The sequence below is a fragment of the Mus pahari genome, chromosome 10 (assembly GCF_900095145.1).
Source record: "Mus pahari chromosome 10, PAHARI_EIJ_v1.1, whole genome shotgun sequence".
Classification (NCBI taxonomy): Eukaryota; Metazoa; Chordata; class Mammalia; order Rodentia; family Muridae; genus Mus; species Mus pahari.
Genome location: NC_034599.1, coordinates 112,633,682 through 112,654,905, shown reverse-complemented (window position 1 = coordinate 112,654,905; position 21,224 = coordinate 112,633,682). Strand labels below are relative to the sequence as shown.

Here is a 21,224-nt window from a genome sequence, read left to right as displayed (position 1 = left end):
CCCCCTCCTCTCCCTCTTACTCCTCCCCCTCTTCCTCCTCATCTTTCCTCTCCTCTCCCTCTCCCTCCTCCTCCCCTCCCTTCTCCTCCTCCCCCTCTTCTCCCTCCTTCTCACTATTACTATTACTGTTGTTGCTTTTTTTGAGGCTGGCTGACCTGAAACTCACTGTGTCACCCAAGCTGGCACCACACACATAACTGTGCTTCACCTCAGCTCCCAAGTACCAGGATTCCATGTATGAGCTACCTACCGTGTCTGACTTTGTTTTTCTAAGTTAGTGTACAAAATGATGCATTTCCTTTTGGCATTTTGGGGGTGGGCATTGCAGGCTCTCTTCTCTCTAGCTCTGTTAATCTGGGCTTTTCTCATACAGGGACTAAGAGTTACTAAGAGTTTTTAATCTTGCTTATCTTTTCAAAGAACAAAGTCCTAGTTTCTTATATTCTTTGCCTGGCTATCTTTCTATTTTGTTAATTTTTGCCGTGATCCACTTTGTCTCTTTCCCTCTACTGGTTTGTTCTTGTTTTTCTAAGTCTTTTGGGCAGACACATCAATAAGTTCTTTACCTGAGATGACCAATTTTTTAAACATAAGACTCACAACTATGTTTAATTTTCATGAGAGATTTATTAATTTGTATTTTTAAAGTCTGTTTTTTTCTATTACAGTTTTGGGTTCAAATAAAATAAGTCCCTCCTATTTGGCAGCATTTTTGTACTTGGAACAACAGGATGTCCCAGGCTTAGGTTGAACCTTCTTCTGTCTTTGGCCAGTTTACCGATGAATGCTGAGGTTTTCAAACCACATTCTGGTAGCCTCTTGTTGTTTCTAGGTCTTTGCACAGAGAGAGCTACTTCAAGTCCAAAGCTACAAGGAAGCGCAGTTGCAGAGATGGGCATCTAATGGCGCTTCCCCTTCCTTCTGATGCGCCTCTTTCTACACCGAGAAACGTGGTCTCAAGAGCACAGGGGAGGATAACAGATTAAAATTTCCACAGTCAGGGGCTGGAGAGGAGGCTCAGAGTTGAGAGCCCACACAGCTCTTACAGAGGACTTAGGCTGGATTTCCAGCACCTAGGTTGAACAGCTCATAACTGCCTTCATAAACTCTGGCTCCAGGGTAGTATTAGATGCCCTCTTCTGTCTTCTGTAGGTAACTGCAGTCACATGAACATACCCACACCCAAACATACATACACACAATTCAAAGCAAATAATTGAAATATCCTCAACTACTCATTGTCTTCACAGCAAACACACGTGTTTCAGTGTTACAGTCTCAAGAGTACTGTATGCCAGTGCGAATTGTGTTTCTTATTGGATTTGACTGTCAAGGGATACTTTCCTTTTGAAAAAGATGTTATCGTGTGTGTGTGTGTGTGTGTGTGTGTGTGTGTGTGTGCGCGCGCGTGCGCGCACACATGAGTGCAGTACCTGAAGAGGCCAGAAGAGAGCATGAGATTCCCCAGGAACTGGAGTTATATATGTTGGACGTGGGTGCTGGGATCCAAGCTTGGGTCCTCTGGAAGAGCCATTCATTGTTAACCACTGAACCATCCCTCCAGCCTCCAGCAGTGGGGTTGGGATTAACTTACTGTTCTGTTTCTTATCTCTTAATCTTCAGAGCCTGGAGCCTTTCTTTTCTTTTTTTCAAACTTCTGTAAAAGTCCAGCTGCATTTCTCTAAAGGATTCTGTTCTATTTTATCCGATACTTCTAGATTGTTTTTTGCTCCATGAATTTCTAGAAATGGAAATCTTAGCTTATTTTTCTTATTAGTCGTGAAATATTTAAAACTTATATGTTTCTTCTTAAGAATTATTCTGGAAAGATTTTAATTAACTTTTATTAGTAATGTTATATTAATTAAATAATTTTAGTGTCATTATATAGTATTTTCTATCTTTTTTAAATTTTGCCCATCTGTGCATATTAGTTAATTGTGGGTTTTATGTTAACTAATATGTTCATACATGTATATAATGCCCTTTGGTCCTCTCTTCTTCCCTCTTTTTTTTTTTTTTTTTTTTCGAGACAGGGTTTCTCTGTGTAGTCCTGGCTGTCCTGGAACTCACTTTGTAGACCAGGCTGGCCTCAAACTCAGAAATCCGCCTGTCTCTGCCTCCCAAGTGCTAGGATTAAAGGCGAGTGCCACCACCGCCTGGCTGTCTTCTTCCCTCTTTTAACCTTCCTCTGCTATGGGATTGTAGTCTAATATTTCTATTGCTAATTTTTTTCTAGGTCTATTATGATTTAAGTTATATAGCCTGACGTGTATTTAGTTTTTACAAAGATTCTGTAGGATGTTCATTAAAATGTGTGATCTGTGTGTTCTAAGAAGTGAGCCGTAACTGAATGACATGACTTTATTCCTCTTTTATCCCTTATTTTAATTTTCCTTCTGGTCCCAGAGTCCAGATTCTTTCAAGTTCCTTTGGAAGAGGAACTATTGATAAAAGTGACATGTAACTTTAAAATTGTTACTAAAAAATTCAGGACTTTATTGGCAAAGATGGCTAGCAGAAGCTAATTTGTTGACAATATCTCCATGCACTTAGGTGGCCAAGACATTTTTATGACAGAAGAACAGAAGAAATATTACAATGCAATGAAAAAGTTAGGAACCAAGAAGCCTCAAAAGCCCATCCCAAGGCCCCTGGTGAGAACAACTGGCTCTAAACACACATGCAGAAGGCATGATCTGAGGGCGCGGGGTTCTGAAAAGCCTCCTGTTAGTGCTTAAAGGAAGAATTCTTTTTATTGTTTTTTTGTTTGGTTTTGTTTTTGTTTTTTTGAGACAGGGTTTCTCTGTGTAGCCTTGGCTGTCCTGGAACTCACTCTGTAGACCAGGCTGGCCTCGGACTCAGAAATCCACCTGCCTCTGCCTCCCGAGTGCTGGGATTAAAGGCATGTGCCACCACGCCCGGCTCTCTTTTTATTGTTTGAAAAGTACTTGTGTATCTTTGTGTATGTGTATATTTAGGTGAGTGCAGTGCTTTCAGTGGCCAGAAGAGGGCATCAGATCCCCCTCATAGCAGTCATTCGTGAGCCATCTGACCCAGATGCTTAGAAAATGAACTCAGGTCCTCCGCAAGAGCAGTATGCAGTCTTAACCACTGAGCCATCTCTCCAGACCCCAGGATCTTTAATATATCATATTAGATATATGTATGATTTCTTAGAACTTATAAAACCAAGATGCATCCAAGTTCTTAGGAAATTTAGACATGTATGTTCATTATTGAGAGTCTGACCAATACATTTAATTACACAGAGTCTCATTAGGTGACTCTGGCAGCCTGGAACTCATTGTGTAGACCAGGCTACCTTGAACTCACATAGATACCCCCGTCTCTGTTTCCCATGTGCTTGGATTAAAGACGCATCATTACACCCAATAAAAATAAATATTAAAAAATTTAAAACTTAAAAAAAAAGCCAATGCTCAACTTCATTCCCAGTGATACTATGAAACAACCAGTTCTCCATCTTCAATAATTGCTGGACTGGGATGTTGTTTTTCTAACCTATTCCAACTAGAACTAAACACTGACATTTAAGAATTGTGTGAATACAGAGTTTTGCTCACATTCCAGTTGTTCTGAACTGATAAATAGACACCTTGGAGGTGTCTGTTTCATTTTGTACAAGATAAGTGGATGCTCTCTGCATCCATCTCTTGGGTAAATGCAGATACAGACATCAAGGACCATCTTTATATTGTTTGAAACATACATGAGTCATTTTATCTCAGCCTCACTGACTGTTCATCACATCAAAATTCTTTTGCTACTGGGGATATTTTTGATTTATGCTTTTGTTTTAAAGTAGAAGTGAAAACTCAAGCCTAAGACATAAAGCAGTTACCTAGCCACAATGGGAAGCGATGAGAATTTCTTGTCCTTTGAAGGGGTCTTGTGTATATTTCGACGAATTGCCTTCATTGTAAGAGAAAACAAATTTTATTGTCTTAACGACATAATTTTCTCCTTTCTTTTTCCTCCTCAGAACAAATGTCAAGCCTTTGTGTTCGACTTGGTCACAAGCCAGGTCTTTGATGTCATCATTCTGGGTCTTATTGTTACAAACATGATTATCATGATGGCTGAATCTGATGGCCAGTCCAAAGAAGTGAAGAAAGTCTTTGATAATCTCAACATAACCTTCGTGGTCATCTTTACCGTAGAGTGTCTCATCAAAGTCTTTGCTTTGAGGCAACACTACTTCACCAATGGCTGGAACTTATTTGATTGTGTGGTCGTGGTTCTTTCTATCATTAGTAAGTAAAACCAGTAGCCAGGACCTTCCAGGAGAGGCAGAAGTAAACCCTAAAGATAATCATTTGGATGTGTCGAGCTTCTCCACAAAGCAACAGATTAGGCTTAATGTAGCATCTGGACAAAGGAGGTGGTGGTAGGGGCTAAGGAGGGCATGCTCTGTTGGGAAGTTGCTACAAGGTGGTGATTTGCTTGCTCAATGGAGAGAAACAAGGTATCTCCATTAACAGCTGTTGCAGTGGTTCCTGACATCTCAGATGGCCGAATGGGAATTCCACCTCTCCCCTACCACTGTGAGCTCTTGGTGCCTGGGTTTAAAACCCACAAGGGCAGCTGTTGGACCAGGGACCATTGCTGGGGCTCCCTTGTTTCCCACTCGGCTGTCAAGACTGCCTCACATGAGAAGCAGCACCTACTCCTTATCCTGAATCTCATGTTTACTTGGACCAGGCTATGGGCTGCATGTGTCTCAGCTGCTCTGACCCCACTGGACAGCAAGTGGGTTTCTCATAGCCACAGTCCTGCTGCATCAAGCATGAGCGCATGGGAGAAATGAGTCATTAGCTGACTCTCTCTTTTTCTCTCTCTCCCTCTCTCTCTCTCTTGCTTGCTCCTTCTTTTTTTTTTTTTTTTTGAAAATTTTTATTTTTATCATTTTAAAATTATGTGTAAGGGTGACCAAGGAGACAAGGGCCAAACCTCCGGAGCTGGAATTCCAGGCCCCAACCTGATGTGGGTACTGGTGACCAAACTCAAGGTCAACCTGATGTAGGTGCTGGTGACCAAACTCAAGGTCAGCCTGATGTGGGTGCTGGTGACCAAACCCAAGGTCAACCTGATGTGGGTGCTGGTGACCAAACTCAAGGTCAACCTGATGTGGATGCTGGTGACCAAACTCAAGGGCACTGCAACAGAAGCTCATGCTCTCCATTTCTGGGCCACCTCTTTCTTTCTTTCTTTCTTTCTTTCTTTCTTTCTTTCTTTCTTTCTTTCTTTCTTTCTTTCTTTCTGTATTATACTTCTTCATGGCTAGGCCATTAGAGTGAGTGTATTTGGGTCCTTGAAATTTGTAACCAGTTCATTAATTTGACCTTTTCCCACTCTTTCTCTTTTTCTAAGGAGGAATGTTAAGCTGGGGCATCACTGTAGTGCAGGTTGACATACAGCCTAGGCTTGCCTCAAGCTCATTTAAACCTCCTACTCTAGCCTCCTGAGTGCTGGGATTATAGGTTGTGTGCTGCCACATCTGTCTTCATCTTTCACATGGTGCAGGAGGGTCCAAGAGTCTTTCTTGTAGCTCAGAAAGCAATGAAGACAAGGAGAATCTAATTTTACAAATGGAGGCTTCATCCCATCTCAGAAAGGCTGTACCACAGGTTTAGAACTGAATGGCTTCTCTCGATATCAACTAATGCAGATTGTGTAGGGAGTCTGCTTGGGTTCTAAGCTGTGAGGTTTATGTAGATTAAATAGGCTCATATGTTGGCAGCAAAATAGACTTATGATCCTTATTAATTAGTTCTGATCCCAAGTTTTGGTAAAATTGATGTCAATAGAGGTTAGAGAATGGTAGACAGATGAGTTGGGGACCTCCCTGCGCCAAAGGGAGTGCTATGATCCCTTCCTCCCATAAGTGAAGAGGGTTATCAATCCATCACCCATTCCAGGATGTGCGGGGCATTGTGTGGCTTCTAGAACAGTCTCTGGGATCCTCCTAACAGCTCCCACACATGCTACTAGAAACTTTGCTTCAATGCAGGACAAAATCTTTGCAAGAAGTCAAATGCTGTTCACTAATGTGTAGAGTTCCATGTACCTTTATGTGCCCACACCCAGCACCTGGCCTCCACACTTGCCTCAAGCTCCTCCTTGAGCTTTTGCAGTAATGCAAAATGAGTATGAGCAGGAGCCCTGGAGTTAGCTGTCTACCTGAAGAATAAGCTTACTCATTTAGTTGAATACCAAGTCATGTGGTTCACCAAAAAAACAAAACGAAGAAACAAACAAAAAACAAAACCAAAAACTGCACTCAAAGATAGATTCATATAGGCCCGATCAGTCCAGGACGGATTTACAGCTAACTCCACAGGACTGGTACTGCTGAGTGAGGACCACCCTTGCTAGGATCGTCTGCCCAACTAGCGCATGTCTTTTATACAGTCAGAGGATGAGGTGGAATGAGTGAGTTCTCTGTAGTCATCAGGAGACTGGCAAAAGCATTTTCACCGCCGTGACCCCTAATGACCTCAGAGTAAGGGGAAGACCATGTCTACACAAGGCAAGCATGTTCCAGCCATTCTCTAATATTTGGGCCAAAATGTAAATGCCTTAACTCCTCATAGCACTCGCCTGCTGGGCAAGCAATGAGAAAACAGGGCGGCATTTTAGGTCCAAATATTCATCAGTTTGCGCAAAGCTCCGAGACACCATTTCTGAGGTGTCCACAGCAGAGAACATGTGTGAGCTTCCTGAGACCCCAGGGGTCCTCGGGGTGAGCAGAACATCAAACAGGGAACAGTGGGCATCTCTGGAGGAGAGGAACATCTCAGGGCTGCCACCTCCCTCCAGCTCCACACAGCACAGTCTGTCCTCAGTGCAGAGGGCTGTATCAGAACTCAGGTGAATACGTACCCGTCCCTTCTAATAAACTTGAGTCTCCCAGATTCTTGATATTCACTCAAAGTTTGAGTCAGACTTGAGGAGAAATGTCTCCATGAACCCTGAAAGAGCCTCCACCTGCAACCAGTAAATAGGGAAAAAATCCTGGCAGGTGTTACCCCATGGGTAGTAAAAGGGAAATGCAACCGGTAATAACCCTTTATAAACTGCCATATTTTCCTTACCTTCAATGGCATATGCATCCCAGTTGCCATCAAAAGTCCCATCTAAAATTATATGGCCCTTAGAGATTATTTTTCAAATTGAAACACAAGTGGACATTTCTTAGTTTTGCGTATAATTGACAAAGTGTGTGTAATACGTCGGCCCCCTCAGGATTCTGAGGCGGGAGGCTGGCTGGGTTGGAAGCTGCAGTGCATGTTGGGAACTCACTGCTCCTCCCTCTCTAGGTACCTTGGTTTCTGGCTTGGAGGACAGTAACATCTTCCCTCCCACGCTCTTGAGAATTGTCCGCTTGGCTCGCATCGGTCGAATCCTCAGACTGGTCCGGGCGGCTCGAGGAATCAGGACACTCCTTTTCGCTTTGATGATGTCTCTCCCTTCTCTCTTCAACATTGGTCTGCTTCTCTTTCTGGTGATGTTCATTTACGCCATTTTTGGGATGAACTGGTTTTCCAAAGTGAAGAAAGGCTCTGGGATCGATGACATCTTCAACTTTGAAACCTTCTCGGGCAGCATGCTCTGTCTCTTCCAGATAACCACCTCAGCCGGCTGGGATGCTCTCCTCAACCCCATGCTGGAATCACAAGCCTCTTGCAACTCCTCCTCCCAAGACAGCTGTCAGCAGCCGCGGTTAGCCATAGTCTACTTCGTCAGCTACATCATCATCTCCTTTCTCATTGTGGTTAACATGTACATAGCTGTGATCCTAGAGAACTTCAATACAGCCACGGAGGAGAGCGAGGACCCCCTGGGCGAAGACGACTTTGAAATCTTCTATGAGATCTGGGAGAAGTTTGACCCTGAAGCAACACAGTTCATCCAGTACTCGTCCCTCTCTGACTTCGCCGACGCCCTGCCCGAGCCATTGCGTGTGGCCAAGCCTAACAGGTTTCAGTTTCTCATGATGGACTTGCCCATGGTGATGGGTGATCGCCTCCATTGCCTGGATATCCTCTTCGCTTTCACCACCAGGGTCCTCGGGAACTCCAGCGGCTTGGATACCATGAAAGCCATGATGGAGGAGAAGTTCATGGAGGCCAATCCTTTCAAGAAGTTGTACGAGCCCATAGTCACCACCACCAAGAGAAAGGAGGAAGAGGAATGTGCCGCCGTCATCCAGAGGGCCTACCGGAGACACATGGAGAAGATGATCAAGCTGAGGCTGAAAGACAGGTCAAGTTCATCGCTCCAGGTGTTTTGCAATGGAGACTTGTCTAGCTTGGATGTGCCCAAGATCAAGGTTCATTGTGACTGAAACCCTACCTGCACCCCTACCTCACAGCCTCACAGCCTCACAGCCTCACAGCCTCACAGCCCAGCCCCCAGCCTCTGGCGAACAAGCAGCGCGGACTCACCCAATAGGCCGTTCAACTTGTTTTCTTGGGTGAAAGAGGTGATAGGTTGGTGTCCATTTTTAAACGATTCCTGGAAAGATTGAATGTCGAAACATGTTAGAAAGGACTGCCAAGGACATCTACAGTAACGGAAGGCCTGAAGGACAGTTCAAATTGTGTAAAGAAACAAGAAGGAAAGATCACATGTCTGTTCAGTTTTAAGTATGTGATCTGCCACATGTAGCTCCTTTGCATGTTAAGTGAGAAGACAAAACCCTGCAGTAAGTAAATAGCTTGTTGCAGGTGTCCAGTACCACGGATTGGGGTGTATGGCTCAAACCTGAAAGCATGAATCTGGCTTGTCAGTTAGCACCCCAACTTTCAGAAGCTCTGATCTCTGTCCCAGGTATTTGACAAATAAATACATAAAAGACACCTCTAGTTTCCATTTCATTGAGACGGGGTTGGGGGAGGGCGGGGAGCGGGGCGAGGGATGTCCTCTTGCTTGGTGGTTGTGTGAGCTCTTGGTTGGTGCGTGTGTGAGTGGCAGTTTGATGTAGCCAGGAGCCAGTCATTTGTCAGGAGGTGGTTAGCAGTTGGCTCTTTGGGAGGAAGAGGCCTTGTGTCACAGATTTCTGTGACGTGACTGTCCCCACTATGATGGGTCCCAAGCTACAAACACAGAAACTATTTCAGGACGAGGTGGGAAGAAATAGGTATATTCAGTGTTCCAGAGCCAGCCTGGACTGGTTCCAGCCGCCGTTTCCCGGATCCAGCAAGAAGTCTGCTTGACTCTGGGTAAAGCACCTGCAGAGTTAGAGCAGGGCTGGGGATGGCTCTGTTGGGAACGTGGCTGGGTAATATCAGAACCCGGAACTCACGTCTGGGAGGCAGCCCACCGGCAATCCCAGCTCCCCAGAAAGACAGGGTGTGCTGGCTCATTTTTATAGCTGACTTGATGTGTCTAACATTACTTTGGAAGAGGGAACTTTGGTTGAAGAACTGCCTCCCTCAGATTGTTCTGTGGCTACATTTGTGAAGAACTGTCTGGATCATGATTGACATGGGAGAACCCAGCCCACTGTGGGTGGCACCAGCCCACTGTGGGCAGCACCATTCCTAGGAAGGAGGGACTGGGTATATAAAAAGCTAGTCAAGCATGAGCCACGTCCCTACCTCCAGGTTCCTGCCTTCACTCCCTTCAGTCATGGATTGCTACCTGGAAGTATAAGTTGAAATAAACCCTTTCCTCCCTGAGTTGTTTTGGTTATGGCATTTATCACAGTGACAGACACAGACTAACCCCTAGTACCTTGATGGGAGGAGGAAGGAGGTGCTTGTGGGACCAGGGATCTTTTGAGATGAGCTACAAGGAGTTCCATGCAGGACTGTAAAGATCTTGAGGGAGTTGCCAGTTTAAAAGTCACAGTGAACTCTTTCCTTCCAGTCTGGGTGGTAATAGATGGGGCAGGCTAAATAACTCGTGCCCTTATAGATCCTTGTGTAGAAGCTATTCGGGGGTGGGACCTTATAGATCCCTACCAAGGGCTCCCCTTAATTAAAAGTAATTTTTTCCTACACTATATTCTGACCACACGTTGCCCTTATCTCCTCCCAGATTCTCACAACTTTCTCACTCATTCAAACCCTCTGTCTGTCTGTCTGTCTCTCAAACAGGCAAATAAAAAAGAAGACAAAAAATGAAAATGAAATATACAAAGAAACAGGTAAACGCACATGTGCATGTGCACACATGGCACACACATGCACATACGTGCCACACACATATGTGCACATGTGCCACACACATATGCACACACACTTGTCACATACATACATACATGGGCACACATACAAATCTCATAAAAACACAAAATTGGAAAACATATACAAATAAAAGACCAGTAAGATGAAAAGAATGCAAAGATGAAAAGAATGCAAACAAAGCAATATAATTTTTTAGAAAAATCTACAAAATACCATTGATTTTGTTTTGTGTTGGCAATCTACTGCTAGGCATGTGTATTAGTGCAATTTATATATCGAGTGAGACTCTGTTGGAAAACCCCAGCTTTTCCTTCAGTCCCCCATACGTGTCTATCCACCCCTACACTGGCCTGAATGGGTTTCTAGAGCCGCCTCTGGAGCCAAGCACCATCTCCAGCCAGAGGTTGAACTATGTACATTTCCTTCACTAGATGGCAGCAAACACCCAACTGCATCTTTCTAAGTGCCCCACAGTGATAGGGGAGCCTGGCACTTCTATAGCCAGAAGGCAGAGGGAGGAGACTCTGGCAGGAAAGGGAGAATTACTCAAGTCTTGAAGAGAGCTGGAGGCTAACCCTCCCCAGGGATGGCGCCCCCTGGGCAAGCACCAGGATAGCAGAGGGGCCTTAGGAGGGGACTGCTGGGTGGAGAGATGGCTCAGCCAGTCAAGTGTTCACAATGTAAGCCTAAGAACGAGAGTTCAATCCCCACAATTCTGGTGAAAAAGCTGGGATAGTGTCATGTGCTTGTGATCCCAGGGCTGAGAAATCAGATGTAGTCCAGAAGAATAAACCGATGCTCTGAGTGCCTTCCTCCGGGGTGGGGACACACTGAATGTCCCAGCCAATCACTGTACAGACACGGAAGCCTCCCGCCCATGTGTCCTCTGTGTCTTCTCTTCCAGGTAAATCTGACTTTTCTTAGTTCAGTCCACAGTCACGTCCTGAAGACAGACCTGGCACATTTTGTGTAACAGCTGCTAACCAGTGGCCCTTGGCCTTTAGAGCATCTAATTAGGAAGAGAACCACACAAGTGTTTGCACCGTGATAAAACAGTACAATGTAACAAATGCCAGAAGCCGGCTCAGCTCTGCTCTCAGGATGTTGGGAGGGGGAGATTTCAGGGGAGAGTGACAGCTGGGTGAGCTTGATGGACAGGGAGGGTTTTGTCAAGACCAGTGACTTGGCAGAGTTTGCAATGGAGAAGAAAGCCCCCAGCAGCGCCGTGGAAGCTAGGGCGTGGAAGCTAGCGTAGATAAGGCAATTTGAATCACCCGAGCGACTGCACGTGGACTGCAGAGAGCAGAGCAGAGGCAGCAGCAGGACCTCAGGAGGGAGCGTCTGAGTTGGCGGGATGGCTGAGTCAGTAGCCTCTTCACGTTGCAAGCCCGAGGATGTTAAAACCCCAGAGCCTCTGAGAAAAGGCCAGGTGTGGTGTGACTTGCTGTGGATCCCAGAGCTGGGGAAGTCGATACCGGACACCTGGGCTTCACTTGCCTGCCAGCCTGCTTGTCAAGTTCTAGGCCAGTGAGAGATTCTGTCTTAAAACACAAGGTGGACCTGAGTTGACATCTGACCTCTACATTCATGTGCACCCATACAGGTGTTCCACACATACACATCTGTACACAAGAACACACACACACACACACACACACACACACACACACACACACACACCTATTCATGAAGAGATTCGAATACCCAGTTATATACTGAGTTATACCCAGTTGGTAATGGGGAGGCATTAAAGATGTTCGGATGGTGCAGAGAAAACACCTGGACGGGATGGGCAGAGGGGAGGAAAAAACACCTGTGACAATGACCCTGGTGGAAAAGAAGGGTTGAGCCAGGGAGAGCACAGGGACAACGTAGTGTTTTCTGTGATGCTGGGACCAGCTGGCTGCCTTAGAAGAAGAGTCTGGGAGGCCCTTAGACCTGGGGACTGGTAGCAAGACATATGGCAGTAGAAAGCTCCCTGGGTGGGTGGGGCTGGAGAGGTGGTTCAGAGCCTGAACCTATACGCATACTGGGGATGGCCACACCTGCCTGTAATCCCAGCACCAAGGCAGAAACAAGAGAGTCACCAGGGCTTTCTGGCCACTGGCCTGGCTCCATGTTTAGGGAGAGACACTGTAGAAAGGGAAGGCAGCCAGGAATAATGGAGCAGGACACTTTGTCCCTTGATACTATCCCTCCTCTGGCCTCTGCACACACTCACGTGATGCCCAATGGCATGCACATACACTACACACACACACACACACACACACACACACACACACAAATTAACTATCATCTAAAGGGGGAAAAAAACCCCAAACATGTTACCAAGGCAATGAGGGGATGGAGATCCAAGGTTTTTCCCCATTTCTTTTGTTTTCATGATTAGAGAGGAAGAAACCCCCAAGCTGATTCAGTTTGGTTCAAGAACCCAGGTCCTAGGTGTCTATCTGCAGCTGGACACAGGAATATAGTGTCAGGCACGGGCAGGAGTTCGCTGCACAGGGGTCTGAAACCCCAGGAGCAGCTGACATCACAGCAGAGGACACAGTCAGACCCAGAAGTCAGGGGATGTGACCTGGAGAGGTAGTGTGCACCCATCTTAGGGTGTAGGCTGGCTGCTGCAAGTCAACAGCACAACTTGTTGTGTGAGCATCAGAACCCCATGCTCCCACTCCTCCCACCAAGCACCAAGAGCCATGCCCATACATCTGTGTGGTTTATGGGGCACGGATAAGTACTTGCCTTATAAATAGCCAGGCTCAGGAGCCAGCTATGCCAGAAACAGCCCTGGAATGTCAGCTTCAAGCACTCCAGGCCTTAGGAAAAGTTCAAGTCCTATACATTCTCCCTCTTGATGGAAGAGGAGAGAGAGCGCTCAGGTAGCCTGTTGCCTGGCAACCAGGATAGAACCTCTGGGGTCATTCAGTGGGCAATCCTGTCCCTCACACACAAGGAGTAATCAAAGCAGCTTGGAGGAGGGAGAGCTAACATTTACTGAGAGCGTGTTCTGGGCCAGGTCATCACGCCATCCCCCGACACCTTGCCTGGGCTTTCACCAAAGCTCTGTTAGATAGAAATCGTCTTTAGCCTTTCTCAGCTAGAAGAAGAAACTGAGGCTCATTCTAGGCCACGTAGCCTGATCAGTTAATGAAGGCTGGGGATTGAACCTAGGGCTCGTGCTCCTTAGGCAAGAGCATCACCTGCTGAGTTACAGCTATAGTCCTGGGCAATAGAATGCTGTTGCTATAAACTCAATTCTGCCAGTCAGACAGTGGTGGCAGCAAGAATCATCATTGTGAGTATTGATTTAGCCTCCCTTCATCTTTCCCCATCAGCCCTCCAGTTCCAGTCACCCTGGACAAGCCGCTGGGCCAGCACAGCATCAAGTCCCGTCTTGCCTTTCCGTATGCTAAGCATTTCACAATCACTTACGGAGCCCAGTTACTGGAGTGCCTCACGCTCCATTTACTCATGGACCCTCGTCAGACTTCCAAATAGTTTTCCGCCATACATTAATAGTTTGGAGTAGAGAACTAGCGCAGGAGAGAAGGCTCGGCAGTTAAGAGTGTGTACTGCTCTTGTAGAGGACCTGAGTGTGGGTCCCAGCATGCATGTTGGGCAGCTCTCAAGCACCTGGAACATCAGCTCCAGAGAGCATGATACCCTCTTTGTGGCTTTATTATGTCTTGAACTCTGTGTGTCTACCCACACAGAGACACACATACATATACAAAATAAAATGAATCTTTAAAAATAAATAAATATACAAATGGCTCAAGAGTAGTTGGATATACCTATACCAAACTGTGCTAGGTTGGCCAGGACACTTCTGTAATTCTGTCACTTGGAGGGATGGAGCAGGAAGATTGCCAAATTCAAGGCCAATCTGTGCTACACGTAGGCCTCGCCTCTAGGTGGACCCTAAACAGCAGTGTGAGCACAGTTAGCAAACCTTCTGTGGGGGGCTGGAGAGATGGCTCAGCAGTTAAGAGCACTGGCTGCTCTTCCAGAGGTCCTGAGCAACCACATGGTGCCTCATAACCATCTTTAATAGTATCTGATGCCCTCTTCTGGAATGTCTGAAGATAGCTACAGTATACTCATGTACATAATTAAATAAATCTTTAAAGAAACAGAAAAACATCTGTGGAAAACCAGAAAAGCTTAATGATCTTAAGCTGGCAGAAGCTTTAAAGATGTAACACGCAAAGCCCTAATTAATGAAGGAAAATCGATGAACTAGATCTCATCTAAACGGGAAGGAAGGGTGAGAGAAGAAAATGAAGGGAGGGAAGGGAAGAAGCAAGGAGGGAAATAGAATAGGGAAGAGAAAGAGGGAAGGGGAGAAATAAAATTCAACCCAATGGTTGTTTCTCAGAATGGCGAGTGACTGAAACTGCCCACAGCACTGGGGTTGGAGTTGGAAAGTGGTTCGGCCATATGGAAAACAGCTTCCTTATTTCTCATAAAGTTAAATGTACACTAACCAAGGATGGCCTGAAACCATTCTACTGGGCAGTTCCTAACAGAAATGAGAGCATATGCCCACAAAGATCTGTACTCCAGATAGAAACAGCTTAGTTTTAAACCATGAAAACCTGAGAACATCATCCATCAACAGAGGAAAGGGTAAAAACATTGTGGTATGCCCATTCAACAAGCAAGACAATGAACCAATAAGATTGTGGTATGCCCATTCAACAAGCAAGACAATGGACCAACAAGATTGTGGTATGCCCATTCAACAAGCAAGACAATGGATCAACAAGTGGCCTCAAGAGATTTATAGAAAGCGACTGTGATCAAAAACAAGATGGTCTTACATTATTTTAGAAAACATGAACCAAGCTAGAGTGAGCAACCTAGTCATGATCTGGGGAGGGGCAAGGGTGAAGAAAGGGACAAAAGTGATCTATAAGGAAACTTTCAGGGATGTGTATAATTTCCGTCTTGACTGTGTTACCAGCTTCACAAGTAAAGAGACAAATTTCTAGTTTGTCAGGTTGCAACTTTGTGTTTGCTTCCAGACAGGGTTTCACTATGGCCTGAGTTCATTTGCCTCTGCCTCCTGAGAGCTGGATTATTAATGTGTACTATCACACTCAGGTTCAGATGTACTGTTTAAATATGTGGAGTCTATCTTCAAGGAGTGTGTATGTATGTGTGCATGCATTCATTCAGCATAAACTGACTGGCCAGCAGACCCATTGGATCCATCTGTCTCCACTGCTCCAGCTCTAGGCTTACAGGCAGTCACTGCCATACCTAGCTTAAGGAGCCTGTTCTGAAAATCCAGCTCTCAATGGTCATCTCCCCAGGCCTTTGGATCTCTTATTTCATTGAAATCTGAAGGAAAAGTTGGCTGCTGTTCCAGGGATGGCTCCTAAGCCTTCATGCCTTCCAACTGCCTGAAAAACACAGCAAGGAAGGATGCCTGAGGGAGTGGAGAGGTTCTTCATGTCTGGGGGTATTACTATTTGAGAACAAGGGTGGCCCTGTTAGGAAACTCTGGATCTTAGAGAACAGGCTTACCTTTTCCGGCTCCTCATCACACAGATTCAGGATTCTGGTACCCAGAGATGGGTAGCATGACCTAAAGCCATGGATATGGGAACAGACTGAGGATGAGTGGGCTGAGGGGAGGAATTACTCAAGGCAGAGATGGAGTCCTCCATCTTTTCTCTCTGTGTCTCTCATGACAGACAGCACACCATGCTGCTTGAGAGCTGCTAGGTATGTAGCGCCTGGATCCACTCAGAATTGGAGAGAAAACATGGCCCCTGAGTACTCTGTATCCTTCCCATGGCCTCTCCAGGGACCTCGCCCTCCCTCCCTCCCAGAAGAGGCCTCCATCAGTAGCTGCTGTAGGCTTTCTGCACCCAAGAGGAACCCTAAGGGGTAGAGGCACTTTCCCTCTCCCCAAAGGCCATGTGAGCTCATTCTGGTAAAAGTTTAATGCCTGAGAGTCAATTACACTTAAGTATGCTCCTCAGTGCTCTAAGCTCGTCTCTGAGCCACCGGGGCCTGCAGTGAACATCTCTCCCTGACTTCTGCTAAGAAAACTTCCCTGCTTTCTGCAAGAGGCAGGGCAGGTAGATCTCTTTCTACCCATCAATTTGCTGTGAAACCTTGAACAAGATCATCCCCTCTCTGGGCCTGGTTTGACATTTGTAAAAATGGAAGCATTGATTGTGGTTGATATTCTTGGGCTTCATCTATTCATCTTCACAGTCTCTGTCTCTGGACACACCAAGTTAGAGGTCTGTGAGGGGAATGTAGAAGGCAGGAGCATCATGGACTACCGGGTCTGAAGAGACATTCTGGGAAGACTCCGGCCATTGGAGAATAAGCCTGCTCTAACCAGCAGGCAAAGGATTATGCAAAAATTAGCACAAGTGGCAGAGATGTGGTCATTTTTTTTCAGGGTTATATCTGACTTCACCTCCAAGAACAGACCTCTGTTTAGCAGCTTCAAGGGTACCACACTAGCCTGATGAGTAGCTCAGGCAGGCCCCAGGAATGACTTCCTATCCACAACATTGGTGGTTTCTGTCCTGCATCTCTTCTTACCAGTTCTCTGGAGTTTTCTACCCCCTCCTGTTCTCTTCCTGAGGCAACTCTGTACTCAGTTTCTAGAAGCTTCGATGGCTAATGCCATGTATTCTATAGTGATCCTTGTGGAACAAGATCTGTCTGAGGACATGGGAAAGTACGCCACCATAGGCCACTGGGACCCTACAAAGTATGCCAGACCCCAAAATGAAGTAGCCAAGCCAGCATGCAGAGCTGAGTTCTGTTTCCTGAAGCCATATAAATGCCAAGTGAGTGTGGCGGCCTCCCAGCAATGCCAGCCTCAGAAGGTGGGGACTGGATTACCAGAGTAAACTAGATACCCAGACTAGCTGCACTGACAAACCATGGGTTTGATTGAGAGACCCTGCCTGAATGAATAAGGTAGGAGAGTCATGAAGGATGGCACCTGACATTAATCTTTGACCAGTACTTCACAGGCACACATGTGCCCAGGCACACACATGTGCACACACACATGAACAGAAATACACATGTGTAGACACACACAAGCACAGGCACACACATGAACAGGAACACATAAGCACAGGCACATGCATGAACAGGCACACATGTGCAGGCACACACATGAACAGAAATACACATGTGCACACACACACACACATGAACAGAAATACACATGTGTAGACACACACAAGCACAGGTACACACATGAACAGGAACACATGAGCACAGGCACATACATGAACAGGTACACATGTGCAGGCACACACATGAACAGAAATACACATGTGTAGGCACACAAAAACACAGGCACACACATGAACAGGTACACACAAGCACAGGCACACACATGTTCAGGCATACACATGAAGAGGCACACACATGTGCAGGCACACACATGAATAGGCACACACATGAACAGGCCTACACACATGAACAGGCCTACACACATGAACAGGCACACACAAGCGCAGTCACACACATGAACAGGCACACACACACATGAAGGTGAGGTAGGGAGCATGCTGGACCACAGGTAACACACAAATCTCAAATCTAAAGTTGTGACTTTTCTGAGTCAGGTGAAAGAAGAGCATGCTTCATGGGCGCTGGTCACAGAAAGGCTGCTAGGGTTCTTGAGATGGTCCTTGAAGCTGGCTGAAAGGAGACAGAAGGCTGGTGAGGGTGTGTCCAGGTGAGCCTTCTATACTGGGATCCCAAGGTCTGTTAAACACTGATGTATCAGGAGAGAACATTTAGGGGTACTGTCCAGAGTCTCCAACCACATCCTCATCTCAGACCCACCCCCTCTCCCTCTATCTGTCTGTGGAGAGAGCCCCATTTAGGTCATATCAACTTGCTCATCTCACTTGCAGCCTGACTTCTGGTTGGGTCTAGGCAACGGGAGGCCCAGCAGGGACCCACTGTGGTTTGGTGCTTCCTCGATGCCTCTTCCCTGTGCTGCCTGTGCATCAGTGTTCCTGTGCTCAGTGTTCAGTGGCAGCCATGTTCCTCCAATGCAGCAGAACTGGGGCTCTCTGGCCAGCTCTGGTTAGCTGGCCTTGACTACTTGGCCAGTTCTAGACCAGTCTCAAAAAATGAATGAATGAATGAATGAATGAATGAATGAATGAATGAATGAAAAAGAAAAAAAGACAGCACAACACTCAAGGTTTTTGTTTTGTTGGACTCTGTAAGTGCATGCACACACATTTATGCACACCTGCTCATTCACACACATATGTGCACGTATGTGCACAAGCACAGAAAGACTGTGGCTTCTGTCTTGGGAACCTTCTGACTTACTTTCTCTTGGCTCAGGTCATCATGCTATGAACAGCTCTACAGAGAGAGCCCCAAGCCTAAACACAGAAGTGTCTAATCCTGAACAGCAAGTGATGGCACCTTGCCAAAGGTTCCATGAATAACTGTAGAAAGATCTGCAGCCATGGGGAAGTCTTGAGACGCTTGTATGATGGTCCATCTGCAATCAGCCTGACTTCAGTCTTGGGAGATACCCTGAGCCCTGACCACGTGACCAAGTCGGTCTCAGAGCCTCATCTTTTAGAAGCTGTGAGCGGTCATAAACCTTTATTGTTTTCAGCTGCCAAGTCCTGGGTACTTCATTACACGGCCATAGATGACTAACACAGCTGCATAGATACCTGTGTAGTCAAATTTTGTTTTGTGAACCACCCGAGCAGGATTCTGCTTGCTGATACAGCTCAAGGCTGCAGCCTTCGTGGAAGGGACACTGCTGGATCATTTAGCTTCTGTTTCTCTGATTGAAATAATTGGTACAGACAGCTCAAGGGAGGAAGGCATTATCTGGGCTCACAGTTCCAAGAAGATTCGGACCACAGTTGTTTGGCTCCGTTTTATTTGGGCGGAACACCATGGCTGCTAGAACATGTGGTGGGGACAGCTGTTTACTGCAACAGGAGGGAGAGAGGAAGATGAGAACCAGGGGCTGGTGTCACCTTCAAGGGCAGCCCCTGGTGACCCAGCCATCTAGGCCCCACCTGCCCAAGTTTCTGGAACCTCTCAGAATAATACCACTAGCCGGGAACCAAACACTCAACATGCAAGCCGTGAGGGATGCTAAAGTCACCAGCCATTATGCTTTCTTAGTACCTGGATGACAGCTGTGCTGCTGTTGGAATCCGAGTCTCTTCTTATCCACCCCTGAAATACCTAGGTCTGGAAAGAGCCACAGCCTCACACACACAGGCGGCAGCCCCAGGACTGGGGAGGAAATGAGTAGATGAAGAGGAAATAAGAAGAGGGAAGTCCAGGGGAGGCCAGGGGAAAAGAAAGACTGCCTACTGACATTCAGGCTGGGCTGGGGAGGTGCTCAGTCTGCAAAGGGTTTGCCATGCAAGAATAAGGACCAGGTCTTGAGATTGATGCCAAGAACTCATGTTAAAACAACAACAACGCCAGGCAGTGGCGGTGCACGCCTTTAATCCCAGCACTTGGGAGGCAGAGGCAGGAAGATTTCTGAGTTCGAGGCCAACCTGGTTCACAGAGTGAGTTCCAGGACAGCCAGGGCTACACAGAGAAACAACCCCCCCCCCCCGAAAAAAACAAAATACAAAAACCACCACCACCACCACCACCACCACCAACTAACAAGCAAGCTGGAGTGGTGGCATGGACTTCCGATTTCAGTGCTGGGTAGGCAGAGACAGGTGGGTCCCTAGGAGGTCAATGATCAGTCACTTGGAGGGCTCCAGGCCAATGAGAGAGACTGTTTAAAAACTAAGGTAGATGGTGTCTGGGAGACATCTACAGTTGATCTCTAGCCTTCATATACAACCATACACACACACACACACACACACACACACACACACACACACACACACATGCACACACACATATGTACAACTCAGGCCTGAGTTAGTTCATGAGAGGTCATGGAGGAAGTTGTCTTTGCATGGTCTGCTCTGCAACAAATTCACTTAACCCATCACATGAGACCTACACAGGAGCCTAAGAGAACATCATTAGGATAACAAGTTGTCCCCAGAGCAGTGACCATGGTCTGACTGACCGTTACATGCAAGAGGTTTCCTTCGGGCACTGTGATGGTGGGAGTCTTACTTCAATTGTGCCAGGGGCACCATCTCTTGGGCTGGGTTCCTGGATTTAAATATACAGAGAAAGTGAGGTAAGCACCCGCTCTGATGGCTCTCTGTATCCTGACTATGGGTGTCATGTGACCCGCTGCCTCCTCAAGCTCTGGTTGCCACAGATTCCCTGTGATGCTACATTGGATGTCAAACTGGAGCCAAAATAACTCCCCACTGTCAGCTACTTTGTCTCAGGAACTCATCAATAACAGAGGCATCAAATCCTGCCTGCCTGGCCTCCATCCTGAGGTGCTGCTCTGGTTTTGCCAGCCAACGTGCAGGCAGCCCTGCATGTCCAGGAGCAGCCTCAGCCTGGAGAAGATGGCAATGTCCCCCTCTTGTAGGTGCGGAAACATTCCTCCCTGCCTTTGGCTGAGGCCAGCAGCCAGGCATTACTACACAGGGGGCTCCTTTGTGAGGCCAAGTGGCCTCGGGGTACCCTTTGTGAGTCATTTCCTGTTATTGCCTCCAAGAAGTCCTGCCATTCTTTAGAGCAAAATCTGACATTTTTGCAGGACTAACTTCTGAGGTCTTTTGGTCAAGAAGTTGGTGGGGGAGAAGAAATCCTTTCTTTTATATTTACAAAGCTATTAATTGGCTCCTTTTTAAAAATTAGACTCTATTATGAGCTCACTTGGAGCAGGAACATAGCTTTATTTAGCCCCAAGTATCAAATGGTTTTAAAGGTCTAATCTTCCATAGCAGGAAGGCCAGCAAAATTGCTCCTAGGGCTTCTAGTATCAGAGCCTGGGCCCTGGTGGCCCAACAAGCCAGCCTCAGTCACTATCCTCAACAGGCTGATTAAAGATACAAGTCACAGAGAAGTCATTCA

At 46.5% G+C, this 21,224-nt stretch overlaps 1 protein-coding gene across 1 annotated transcript in view; it reads left to right on the top strand.

Moving 5' to 3' along the window:
- The window catches only part of Scn11a (sodium voltage-gated channel alpha subunit 11), a 69,040-nt gene extending 60,669 nt beyond the window's left edge, over positions 1-8,371 (top strand). Inside the window, exons 23-25 of the mRNA XM_021207846.1 lie at positions 2,557-2,657; positions 4,007-4,277; positions 7,344-8,371. Coding sequence (XP_021063505.1) covers positions 2,557-2,657; positions 4,007-4,277; positions 7,344-8,371 — 1,400 coding nt within the window. The remainder of the gene's footprint in view (positions 1-2,556; positions 2,658-4,006; positions 4,278-7,343) is intronic.
- The last annotated feature ends 12,853 nt before the right edge of the window (positions 8,372-21,224 follow it).